Below are 13,666 nucleotides of genomic sequence, written 5' to 3' on the forward strand. Positions count from 1 at the left end.
TGATAAACCACAATTGATGCTCTCCGTAATGAAGCTATAAATTAAATACATTAAAGGGATTATCCCAAGCCACGCATCATGATGCTAATGAGTTAAGCACAATGCATACCTGTGAAAGCGGAAGGGGCAAACGCGGAAATGCCGAAACCTCAGGCAATGACGCACAACCGGTGCTCGAACACACAAATGGTGTCGTAAAATTTCTTCATATATATACCCACTGCAATTATGTGATTGGACAACGCATGCTTTGCTTATTAAATCTATTACAGTTCCTCCCACTACAAATATTGCTTAAACAGAAAAAATACAGAAACGCAGCATGCAGAGAAACAAAACAGGAAGTTGGCATTTCTGAAAAGTAAGAGCTAACAGAAACCAAACTATTAAGGCTGTGGACTGTGTACATCGCCACATAAAATAGAGTTAGTGAATGAGTGAATGAGAGCCAGTCATGAAGGACCACTTATTTTTTTTCATTTTCATGCTTCATTTCAGTACAGGTGAGTTTTTCTTTATTTATTAAAGGAATCAACGTGAGATAGGAAGAATGTGGCTTTAGTTCTCAAAATAATTTAAATATAACTATTAAAACTATTTTAAAAATGAAGCATTAAACCTCACTGGTAATAAAAGAAAATTAGAAAAAGTAGTTTGTATTTTTTTAAGATAGAACTGTCTATTCACCTTTACAGAGCTTTTTAATAATTATATTCCAAATACTTTGAATTCTTAAGGGAAATGATAAACAATGAAATGGAAATCTTGTTTGTTTGAGAATAAATCAGGAAGGCAGCTTTCTCTTTTGGAAAGTAGTGCAAACAAAATGTATTTGTGCAATCTGTTATACATGTCTGTTATTTATGTCTGTTTTACATTTCTTTGAAACCACTGTGAATGCTCTGAATAAACTCTTTTGTTTGCAGGCTGTATTGTGTCAGATCAGCAGCAGACAGTAATAATAACAGGATACACAGGTGCTTCAGTTGTGCTGCCCTGCTCCTGTGCTCACCCTCAGTCTACAGCCACAACATTCAGCTGGAAGTTTCAAAACAGTGACAATCGATTTATTCCAGTATTTGAAGATGAGAAATACAGCGGCAGACGTGTGCTGTTTAATGAACATTCTCCAACAAATCTGTCTCTTCTCATTTCTGACCTCAGAACGAATGACCGGGGCTACTATAAGTGTCTGACTGAACCAAATACTTTTACATATGCTTACTTAGAAGTTAAAGGTAAGTGAAAATTTGCAGCAAGTGACAAACACAATATTAATTTCACACCCACTGACTTTTTAGTTTTGTTGTATTTAAAATAATCTGGGGCTTTTTTGGGTATATATTAAATGTTATGCTGATTTTTTTTTATAACCTTACATTTAAACTGAAATATAATATGAACATAATTTGTATAACTATGTTTTCAGGATGTGATTTGGTTGAGAACAGAAAGACAGTTGAAGTGTCTGGATATTCAGGAGAGTCTGTGGTTCTGCCCTGTTCCTGCACTGAACTACTGGCTAAACCTGAACACATACAATGGACATATTTCACTGAAAATAAATATAAAGAAATTTACCCAAATGAACAGATTGAGAGTCACAAGAACAGAGTCAAACTGTTCAATCCAAACACTCCAGGAAATCTTTCTCTACAAATATCAGCACTGACCACAGACGACCGAGGAGAATATCAGTGTTTTGTCTCGTCTCAGCAAGTAGTCTACTTCAGACTTACTGTACTTCATGCTGAAGGTAGTTTTCTTCATTATTGTTAACACTGTTTCTGATCCTTTTGATGATACAGTATGTTTTGCTGTTCCAGTGTTATATTATCACTGACAAATATTCTCTTCTGAACAGAGAAACCACGTGTCCATATAATCAGTTTAACAACACATCAACCTTCTCCGTCACACCAAACACAAGAACTTCCACCACTTCAACAATCCCATCACACACCACAATGTAAGTCACATAATTGTTTTGCTTTTCATCATACAATATGCTTTACTATAATGTTCTTTTCCCCTATGAACATGTTATGTCAACTACTCTGTGTGTGTTTCTCTACAGATGTTTTTATTTTAGTGTCCGTATTTTCTGTAGTACTGTTGCTGGCATTTCTGGCATTATCTTCTAGATATGGAAAGGTACATAATCACACTTTCTTATATTGAAAATGACCACCTAATGGGTCCATCCTAGCAAAAAATAGATTTTAGAAAATGAGAAATTATACATACAGGCATTTTCAAAACATGACATATTGATAGATGTTAAATAAGTTGTTAAAGAGCTCTGGATAAGCTTAAGTAGAATATTTTAATTCAGTATTTCAGTTCGAAATATTATTTTGAGTTCCACATTTGCTGCTGTTTAAAGATATAAGAAATAATTTTTCACAATGTGCTGACTGAGATGTCATATTATTTATGTTTACATGCAATGTTGTGTGCAATTTAGGTGTAAAGACAATCTTTTTGCTCTTTCTCCAGGATGAAGTGGCATTTTCCAATGTAGTCTATGTTAAAACCTCATCTACAGCAGCTCATGCACAGAATGTGGCTGAATATGTCAACGCCAGAGCTAAACAAACTTAAAAACAGGATTTATTTATTTTAAACTTCAGAATTCATCTTCACAGTGTTTAGACTAGCAATGGAGCTTACGAACCTTGCATTTTGAGAATATACATGTAGAAAAAGCCACCTGATTCAAAGTAGCAACCACTGTAGAATGAAAAATAATTATTGCATTTACTGTAACTGTATAGTGAATATATTATTGAGGATGTTTGAGAGACATATTGAAACAGCCATGTATGACACTTAAGGACGCGACAACACAGCTGAGAGAACTGGAAATTGAAGTACGTTGTGGAGAGAGGGAGATAATGGAAGAAGAGCTAAAAGAAAGGCCTGGAAGTAAAAGGAGAAAGTGGGACACCATACTATCAACACGTGACATTAAGGCTTTGATTCAAGATGTATAAGGTACTTCAAACGGGACAATAGTAAGTCTGAGCATTTTTCAAGTTAACTCAGGAAGGTTTGTTCACCTTTGTTAATAGAAAGTTGTTGCAAATATATTATGAACATTTTCATATGTTAGATTGCCACAAGTTCATATAAGTTCACTTCATTGTAAAAGTTTTGATGGATGCCAAATTCGAATGGGAAATGAGTGAAACACACTCAATTAGACCGCTTAGGTACACTTACATTAGTGTTATAGGGGTTTTAACAGCACTGTGTGCAATATCTTTCCTGGAGAGGATGGGCCACACCTCTCTACCACAATACCAACACGGCTTAGACGCAGAAAAGGTTCGAAAGTTGCGTCTAATAGGACTGATGGAAGTTCAAGTTCAGTTCATGGTTAATGAAAATTGTATTTTTTCTTTTTCTTTTCTGTCGCTATATATGGAGGAATACTTATCATTAGACTTTTCAGAGTAAATGGAGTTTCTGAATTTCATTAGCTATAATATAAATGGAATTAATAACCCAATAAAAAGGAAAACATTTTTTACACAGTTAAAAAAATGGCATGGCTCCGTAATACTACTCCAGGAAACACACTGACTGGAAAGATCACACTTAAAACTAAAAAGAGAATGGGTAGATCAAGTGTATAGTTTATCATTTGGAAATAAAAAGAAAAGAGGAGTGGCTATCTTGTTTTGCAAAGCAGTGGGCTTTAACAATGAAAAGACCTTTCAAGATAAGGATGGACGATATGTTATGGTGGTTGGATCACTTGGAGGCACAAAGATTACAATTGTAAACATATATGCTCCAAATGAAGACTCTCCCTTTTTCTTTAAAAAATTTGCAGCGCTTGTGGCAGATAAAAGTGAAGGGATTCTGATTATGGGAGGGGACTTTAATTGTATATTGAATTCTTACCTAGACAGATCACCACTAACAACAAAACCTCCTTTGAAAATGTCAAAAGAAATGTTAAATATGATGTCTGAAATGGGCTTAGTGGATGTTTGGCGATATACACATCCTAAGGAAAGAGATTTCACATTCTTGTCGCAAGTGCATGGAAGCTATTCAAGGATTGACTATTTTTGTATAACAAAAGCAGATTTATATAAAGTAAAAGAATGTTCAATCGAGCCAACCACTATCTCAGACCATAACCCAGTTATAATGAAAATTAATTTAGGATTAGACAAACAATTTAGATATCTATCTTAACAATTCCCCAAATTAAACAAGACATACAAAAAGCATTGAAGGAATATTTTTTGATTAATCATGATGGTAATGTTTCCCCATCTATGCTGTGGGATGCAGGAAAAGCCACAATAAGGGGAGAAATTATATCTATAGGATCTCGTCTAAAAAAAAAAACAAAGAAATGCAAAGCAAGAAGAATATGAAAATGAAGTAAAGAGGTTAGAGGGCGAACACAAAAAAAATAAAAAAGAAGATACACTTAGGGAGTTAGGAAACAATTAGACGAACTACTAACACATAAAGCAGAGGGAGCCCTTCGATATATAAAAAGAAAATACTATGAAATGGGGAATAAAGCTAGCAGACTTATGTCTTTTCAACTTCGGAAAGAACAAGCAAGCCGCACAGTTCCGAAGATTAGACATCCCGTAACAAAGAAGAGTGAGACTCACCCCAAAGCAATATCAGATACCTTTGCAGAATATTTTCAAGAGCTGTATAATAGTCAAAACCAAGACTTTAAAAAAGACAAAATTATACAATTCTTGAAACCTCTTAATTTAACAAAATTATCAATGGAAGAAGCGAGCAAATTAACAGATCCTATAACAGAAGATGAAATTATAGAAACAATTACGAATCTTAAAAATAATAAGACACCAGGAATAGGATGGGAGAGTATTATAAGGCCTTTGTGAAAGATTTGGCTCCAATATTAGGTAAAGTATATAATTATACATTGCAATCAGGTGACCCACCAAAATCATGGTCAGAAGCCATAATTTCTGTTTTACATAAAGAAGGTAAGGATCCCACACAATGTAGCAGTTATCGTCCAATTAGTCTTCTATGTGTGGATTATAAAATATTAACTTCTAAACTAGCTAAAAGAATCCAAAAAATCATTAAAAAAGTTATAAAACCAGACCAAACTGGATTTATTCAAGACCGTCATGGAAATAGCAATGTAAGGAGGGCTGTAAATTTACAATCAATAGCGGAAAAAAAAAAAAAGAGGAATGCAATGCTTCTCGGCCTTGATGCCGAGAAAGCATTCGATAGAGTTGATTGGCTATTTTTAGAACAAACATTGCTAGAAATGGGTTTTGAGGAAAAATTTGTAACCTGGGTTAACATGTTATACAAAGAATCAAAATCGAGAATAAGGGTAAATGGCCAGTGTTCAAAATTCTTCAAAGTAGAAAGAGGAGTGAGACAAGGGGATTCACTATCTCCCGTTCTTTTTGTACTGAGCATTGAACCATTAGCAGAAGCTATACGCCAGCATGTAAGAATTCAAGGAATAGAGCAGTGGTTCTCAACCTTTTTTGGTCCAGCGCCCCCCTACCCATTATTCAGGTCCCTCACCGCCCCCCATCAAATAAATCATAGTCTAATTGTCCTCAATGAATATTAAAATTGATAGTTATTAGTATTTTGTGTTTATAATAGGACTGTTATTATATTTATATCAATTCAAATGTATGGGGTCATTACAATTTTTACGAAATTAATTTAAGGATGCATTGAATTGATCATTTTTTTACAGTAAATTATATATATTAAAAAAACATTAATAACATTCATTTGCAGTTTTTAAGCAAATTGGTGATTTTCATTGCTACAGCTTCAGTGTTTTTGTGATGCTGATATACTTTATTGCCCCAAATTTAAAAAGACTACATAAAAATTCCTGTTTAGAACATATCCAAAAGGACATTTTTACATAAGTGATTTTAGTTTGTTCTTCCATTTCTGGAACTCTTGAACACCCCTTTTACTGCTGTGGTTGTCTATGTTTGGATATTTTCAATTAGCTTTCAGTAAAAAATATAGTAAAAAATATCCCTTGGAAAATACCCTGCTTTTTGAGAATATATTGAATTCCCTTTTTTCTGAGATAGTAGACATGGTTAATTTTGTGGGTAATACCACATTTACACATGCAAATGGAAGAAATGTAAACTCTACTTTACTATATTTCACAATTTTTAGAATATTTAAAAGTTTGCTTACAAATACCTTAAAGAAAACTAAGTACAACACTAAAAGTTGGGATGTTTTGTAAAATGATAAAATCTATGATTTGTTAATTCTATTTAACTTTTATTTGATTGACAACATTACAAAGAAAAGAAAAGTCACAAAAGTGCAACACACTCCAAAACAATTATAATAAAAGTGAAAAGGTTATAATAGAATAAGCTAATCTGTTTTGAAACAGTTGACAGGAGGCAGGTGAATTGATAATAGGTGAGGGGATCATCTTTGGGTATAAAAGGAGCTTCTCAGTCTTTGCAAGCAAAGCTAGATCGTGGCTCAAAATTTGTTTATATTAACAAAAATTTGTTGGCCAGTGTAAACATTGGAATTTGTTTCTTTGTACTTCAGTCAATTAAATAAATGTTAAAGAGATCAAATTACATATTCTTGATTTTATGGCATTCAGCATGATTTCTGAAAGATCATGTGACACTGAAAGCTAGAGTAATGAAGCTTAGCATAAGAGGAAAACACATTTAAAATATATTCAATTAAAAAAGCTTTTTTAATGGTATATTTTTTTTAAACAAACAAATGCAACCTTTGTTTATTCATCCATTAAAAAATCTTATTTGCCTTTTTTAATAGTAATGTATATTTTATTTATAATATATAGGCTATTTTAAAAGCATGTAACCTATCTAAACCCAAATATAACAGCCCACATTAGCCCGTACATACTTTTATTTCAAATATATGTAATTGAATGCCACATGACATTCATGACATATTTGATTTGACTGGGCTTGAAATATCATTATCATTAGTTTCCCAAGGAGCAAAAAAGCAACGTGCAGTAAAAATTAGGTTGGGCTATTATTTGTGAGCTTTGAATACATTCTTTAAAAATTTGGCATTTAAATCATTTGGCAAACAAAAAGCTTTCATATTAATTTTTTTTTCTAAACAAGAAAAAGCATTTCATGCTTGACCGTGACTATTGTAAACTAGCAGCCAGCTAACACTTAAGGTCATTGCACACATTGAGTCCGAATTTTTCGCACGTTAAAAAATAAATACCTCACGTTATGTTAATCACACTTGCACACTGCCTCCAAATTTTTCGTCCGTCATAAAAAATTGCGGATCGGGGTTGATTTTTTGCATTTTCGCATCTGTAGCAAGCATTTTGAGAGGTGTTTTGACAGTTCAGAGCCACCGTACAAGCGAACGCCAAAATCAAGAATTGCGTCTGTCAAGTTCATCCACTTTGTCCCGCAGCACAAAGCACTGTAAAGGTCCTTGTATGCTGAGTTCGCAAAAAGTAGTGGTCTTCTTTATATTATGTGGCTCCAGTAATGCTAGCAAAGCATCAACGATTACTGACATCCTGAAATAAACTCTGAATCACCCGGGATAATCCCGCAGTTTATTAATAAGGAGGTGCGCCTTAAAAGTATTCCCTCCCTCCTCTGTATCTGTTTCTTTTTTTAAGAAGAGAGTGGACAACATCGTTCTATTTCGTCGGACTCAGTGTGCAAGGTTTCTGTGCGTGACGAATTTTTAGGATTACGAATACGAAATAACGTATACGAAAATTTCGGACACAGTGTGCAATAGGGTGACCACCTGCTAATAAGCCCAAGGGGGGACAAGGGGTATGTTTCTGAGGGACAATGTGGGACACTGCCTGGCACGGCGGTGCCCCCAACCCACGGGCAGACTTACTGATAGTGGTTTACCCATTTCTAGCACATACCACCTTAAATGGTATATTAATAATGCCCTATTCCCCTTAACATGTGTAATTGCTGATGTATGCTCATGAATAGGCCAACCAATGTGATTTTTTTTTTTCTAAATAAAGATTCATAATAATTTGAACATTCAATGAATTGACAGATGCACTTCCACTTACGATTTACTTTAGCTATGTTTGGTAAAACAAAAATCCATCCCTAATGGTGTTTAAAATTGAACTGAGGGAATACTTTGCTTCTTTGAAACTTCTGAAAGACTCCAGTGACCACATTTACTCTCTATGTGAAGATGTCTAAAAATATTTGTCATTGTAACTTGCTAAGCTTCCATGTAACTTTATTTTAAGAATATATGAAGATTGAGGACAATATATGTATGTGAACAACTTGACCTGCCTTTTGGACTGAAGTGTCTTTGCTTACTTTATTTTACATGTTTTTTTTTTTTTGTGTCACAGAAAAAAAATACTTTAGCTATTTAATTTTAATTATTTTTCATTAAAATTTATTCACTTTAAATAAATTAGAATATAAAATTATGGGTTAAACAGGAATTGTAGTTGCTCAACACCACAGGAACAGTTGGGAAAAAAAGTCTTAACTCACAACTCCAGAGGTTCACAGAACGAGAAGGGGGAAGAGAGGAATGATGTGAACTTGCATGTTAGTAAAGGCAGGAGCAGGAATTCATTCAATTAATACTCATTTTCCCAGTCTTTCTTGTACCCACACCTTCTATTTTTAATTGATGATGGCGGTGCCTCAGACTCAGTCTCTTTCTCCATTTTTCGAATTATAAATGCGCATCTAAAAGTTCCTTCCCGGTGTGTCTGGTATGCACGTGAAAGCGCTGTCATATCAACAACGAAAAAGTTGACAACAACCTAGTCAGCAGTTCAAGTGAGGGGTGGGTGTGGCAACAGTAGCGTGCTGAACTGTCAAGTAATGTTCGTTTGGCTGCCTGGGGCTCGAAGATATAGCGTGACCAACTTTTTTTGTGAGCAAGCATCGATTATGCGTGACACGGTCTCAATTTGCGGGACGCATGAATGGGGCTTCAAACGCTGTACGCGCACGCGCTACGCGGGACGGGTGGTCACCCTAGTGTGCAATGACCTTACACTGCTACACTGGCCGTGAAAGGCGCAACAAGTTGCGTTAAAGCACGTAGATCCCGTTATAATGAGTCATTCAGTAACTGAACGCGAGCGCTACAACGCATTCCGCGCACTTATGCTGCAGACAAGTTGACAAATAGATACAGAAAGTGCGCTTTGATGCATCCAGTGTAGAAATGGCATTAGGATGTGGCAGACCATTTTCTTCTGCAAATTTTAGCTCAAACTTATTCGGTTTAAACTCGTCTTAACCAAACGCCCCCCAAAACCACCTCAGCGCCCCCCTTTCAAAATTATTGCTTTCAGCGCCCGCCGAGGATCTCCCAACGCCCCCTGGGGGGCGGTACCGCCCCCGTTGAGAAACACTGGAATAGAGGATGAAGGGAAATTAGTTCACAAAATATCATTATTTGCGGATGACGTATTGCTTTTCATAGAAAACCCTTCTCATTCCATTCCCCCACTTATGCAGTGTCTGCATGAATATGGCCTAGTTTCAGGTTATACAATTAATGAAAGTAAATCTGAAGCATTGATGATTTATGGTGTCTGGCCATCCATCATTTAACTTCAGTTAAATAAAAATCTTACTGTTTTTAACTTTAAACCAATGTCAATATTTGTAATCTTCTTCAAGTCTTTTAAATCATAAAAATGTTTAAAAAGCACATGGATTCTATAATTGAAGATTGAATATTAAAGTATAATCAATATAGCAAGCTTTTCCAGTGTGTAATATAAAATGAATACAATGAGTTTACAATGACTACATACGATTGGTTTGTTTAATAATAAAATGAGTAACAGACAGACACAATTATTTGGCTATTATAAAAGGAGTTACATAGGGATTGTGCAGCTTTATTGTGTGAGCATGTGCGTGACTGATATAAATACATTTATGAGCTCTAAGGAAGCATCTGTGTGTATTTCTGTGTGTAAGGGTGTCTGCGGTTTCATGTGGCAATACCACTGTTTGAATGAAGAATATGTCAAACTTGAGAGCTACTGAATGTGCTCTTCGGTTTTCTTATGTATAGCTTCTTTCGTGCTTTTTTGCACATTGAATATAACTAAATATAATAACTGAAGTTTAACTAATTCAAGTATAACTAAAGTTTATGTTAACCTCTGCCACATCTCCAGCTGTTTTCAACCATTTGTGACTATTTGGCAGTAGAAAGGGTTTTGTGGCTGCTGACTATCAATCATACACAGAACACAGATACAGCACTGATCTATCATGACACAACTTCTTCAGGCTGACAAACTTACCACATATGTGGCTGTAAAGTGGGGTTATAATGGTTAGTGTTGTTAAAACAGAACAAGAAAGTAATAATACGTTTTTAAATGACGGGTTTTAAATGTTAAGTGAGACTTAATGTCATTATACTTGATTTAACACACATGGTTTGAGTTCAGTGTTTGCTGAGTTTATTTTTTTATATCAAAAAACACTCTGAACTAGTCCATTTAGTTCCGTTTCTAGAATATTGCTTCATGCAAACTTATGCAACAGGGATGATAAAGGCAAAGTGCTGCTGCAGTTCCTGTGTATCATCTTTGGGTCTAAATCTTTACAGTTAGATGTTGCTGATTTATGATTCATTTGTGGCTTTATTCAAATAATATCTGATCTCACCAATACAGTCTTGCGGTTGAATATTTTAAACATGGTGTAAAAAAAAAAAAAAAGCAACTGAAGAGCACAGTCAGGGAGTGAACAGCACAAATATTGCTCAAACAGAAAAAATACAGAAACGCAGCATGCAGAGAAACAAAACAGGAAGTTGGCATTTCTGAAAAGTAAGAGCTAACAGAAACCAAACTACTAGACTGTGTACATCGCCACATAAAATAGTTGGTGAATGAGAACCAGTCATGAGGGACCGCTTATATCTGTTCATCTTTGTGCTTCACTTCAGTACAGGTGAGTTCAGATATATTTATTAAAGGAATCAAAGTGAGAGGCTTTAGTTCTCTAAAATAACAATTTAAAAATAATTATTAAAACTAGAACTGTCTATTCACCTTTACAGAGCTTTTAAATAATTTTCAATTGCAAATACTTTGAATTCTTAAAGGAAATGATTAACAATGAAATGGAAATCTTGGTTGTTTTAGAATAAATAAGGAAGGCAGGTTTCTCTTTTGGAAAGTAGTGCAAACAAAACGTATTTGTGCATTCTGTTATACATGTCTGTTATTTACGTCTGTTTTACATTTATTTAAAGCCACTGTGAATGCTCAGAATAAACTCTTTTGTTTGCAGGCTGTATTGTTTCAAATGTGAAGCAGAAAGTAATAATAACAGGATACACAGGTGCTTCAGTTGTGCTGCCCTGCTCCTGTGCTCACCCTCAGTCTACAGCCACAACATTCACCTGGCAGTTTGGAACACAATGGATTCAAGTATTTGAAGATGAGAAATACAGCGGCAGACGTGAGCTGTTTAATGAAAGTTCTCCAACAAATCTGTCTCTTCTCATTACTGACCTCAGAATGGACGACCAGGGCTACTATAGGTGTACGACTGAATCAAATACTTATACAGATGTTCACTTAGAGGTTAAAGGTAAGTGAACATTTGCAGCAAGTGTCAAACACAATATTAATTTCATACTCACTGACATTTCAGTTTGTCTTGTACTTAAAATAATGTGGGGCTTTTTTGGTTGCAACTATATTAAATGTTATGCTAAAATAATGTTAGTATTTTTTATTTCCTTACATTTAATCTACAATATAATATGAACATAATTTGCATAACTATGTTTTAGGGTGTGATTTGGTTGAGAACAGAAGGACAGTTGAAGTGTCTGGATATTCAGGAGGGTCTGTGGTTCTGCCCTGTTCCTGCACTGAACTACTGGCTAAACCAGAGCAGATACAATGGATGTATTTTGTAGAAAATGAATATAAAGAAATTTACCCAAATGAACAGATTGAGAGTCACAAGAACAGAGTAAAACTGTTCAATCCAAACACTCCAGGAAATCTTTCTCTACAAATATCAGCACTGACCACAGACGACCGAGGAGACTATCAGTGTTTTGTCTCGTCTCAGCAAATAGTCTTCTTCAGACTCACTGTACTTCATGCTGAAGGTAGTTTTCTTCTATTTCTGTTGTCTGATTACACATTTACTATTCATTTGCTTTTAAAGAAACTTGCAGGATGACATGTTGTTTCTTGTGTTATATTATTGCTGACAATTATTGGCTTTTAAACAGAAAAACCTCATGTGGCCACAATCAGTTTAACAACACATCAACCTTCACACCAAACCCAAGACGACTCCACAACTTCAGAACTTCAACCGACTTCACAACAAAACATACCTCCATGTAAGTCACAGTCATTGCTTTTTATAATTCAACAATGGTTACTATAATGTGTTTTCTCATTTGTCAAGTGTTTGGATTTAATTTAAAAAAATGCATGCATGGAGCTTTTATGAGCTCATATTGAGATATTTATGCATATTTGTACTACATTAATGAGAAAAGAAAAGCACTTGTCAAGCCATTTCTGTTTCTCCACAGATGTTTTCATTCTACTGGGAGTGTTTTTCTCAGTGCTTTTACTGGCATTACTGGCATTTATAGGCTGGAGATGTAGAGGTACGTGAACACACAAAATCACTTCTGATAACTACACTGACTATAAAACCCATAAATTATGTGTAAATGATCAACTAATGGGGCTGTACTCATAGAATATAAGGTACAAAACCAAATAAAAACTGACATATAGTGATTAAACTGATGCCTCTAATATACAAAATCATCATAAAAACTCGCTGGCTAAGATGTTTTATGTTACAGGAGGTAGAAATGATAAAAAGGGGATCACTGATGCTGAAGAGCAAAAGAGAGAACAAGACAATCAGGTGAAAACAAACGTACTGTAGCAAAATTATTACTTAACTCACTGATGCAATGCTGTGTGTTCAAATATCCGTCTTTTCCTCTCTCTCTCTCTCTCTCTCTCTCTCTCTCTCTCTCTCTCTCTCTCTTCAGGATGATGTGACATATTCTGCTGTAGTCCATGTTAAAACACCATCCAAACCAGCTCACACACACAACGACCCAGAAGAGTTCACGGAGTACGCTCGTATCAATGTTAAACGCTAGAAAAATAACCTCAATTTTAAAAAAAAAACCTGTTTATTGTTAGGAGGACCTGTAAGTGACTAAAGAACATCGAGAATGACTGTAAAGCAGGTCTAAACAACTGAGGAAGCTGTGTTTGTCTCTATTTTCAGACATGTGAGCACTGGCAGAGGAACAAAAAAAAAAAAAAGTTGTCACAACAAACTATATGCAGGCACTTATTAAAGAAATTATCATGCAAAGTCACTAACCATAGTGTGTTGGGTGTGGTAGTTCACGTATTTAAGATTTTAAATCAGCATGAAATAATTACTGATTAATCTGGACAACTAGCCTACTTTAAAAAAAAAATCTGCAAACTAATTTAGATCTGCTCTCATCGAATCAACAACTGAATGTATGGAACCAAGTCCTGCCCTATTGTTTCTTTTGGTAATCCATTTCACTCAGATATGTCACATTATTTATTAAAAAAAAAAGAAATAATAAAAAC

The 13,666-nt window shown here is 34.9% G+C and overlaps 2 protein-coding genes across 2 annotated transcripts; both read left to right on the forward strand.

The window, feature by feature from the left end:
- Positions 1–454: 454 nt before the first annotated feature.
- On the forward strand, positions 455–2,604 carry LOC141283335 (immunoglobulin superfamily member 10-like). The gene is made up of 6 exons (XM_073816619.1): positions 455–503; positions 927–1,238; positions 1,430–1,756; positions 1,865–1,969; positions 2,078–2,154; positions 2,500–2,604. Exons 1-6 carry the CDS (start codon positions 455–457, stop codon positions 2,602–2,604), a joined length of 975 nt encoding a protein of 324 aa, XP_073672720.1.
- Positions 2,605–10,902: 8,298 nt separating this feature from the next.
- On the forward strand, positions 10,903–13,194 carry LOC141283337 (immunoglobulin superfamily member 10-like). The gene is made up of 7 exons (XM_073816621.1): positions 10,903–10,988; positions 11,331–11,633; positions 11,839–12,165; positions 12,292–12,405; positions 12,604–12,681; positions 12,886–12,950; positions 13,081–13,194. Exons 1-7 carry the CDS (start codon positions 10,940–10,942, stop codon positions 13,192–13,194), a joined length of 1,050 nt encoding a protein of 349 aa, XP_073672722.1. The 5' UTR covers positions 10,903–10,939.
- Positions 13,195–13,666: the final 472 nt, after the last annotated feature.

The sequence above is a fragment of the Garra rufa genome, chromosome 13 (genome assembly GCF_049309525.1).
Source record: "Garra rufa chromosome 13, GarRuf1.0, whole genome shotgun sequence".
Lineage (NCBI taxonomy): Eukaryota > Metazoa > Chordata > Actinopteri > Cypriniformes > Cyprinidae > Garra > Garra rufa.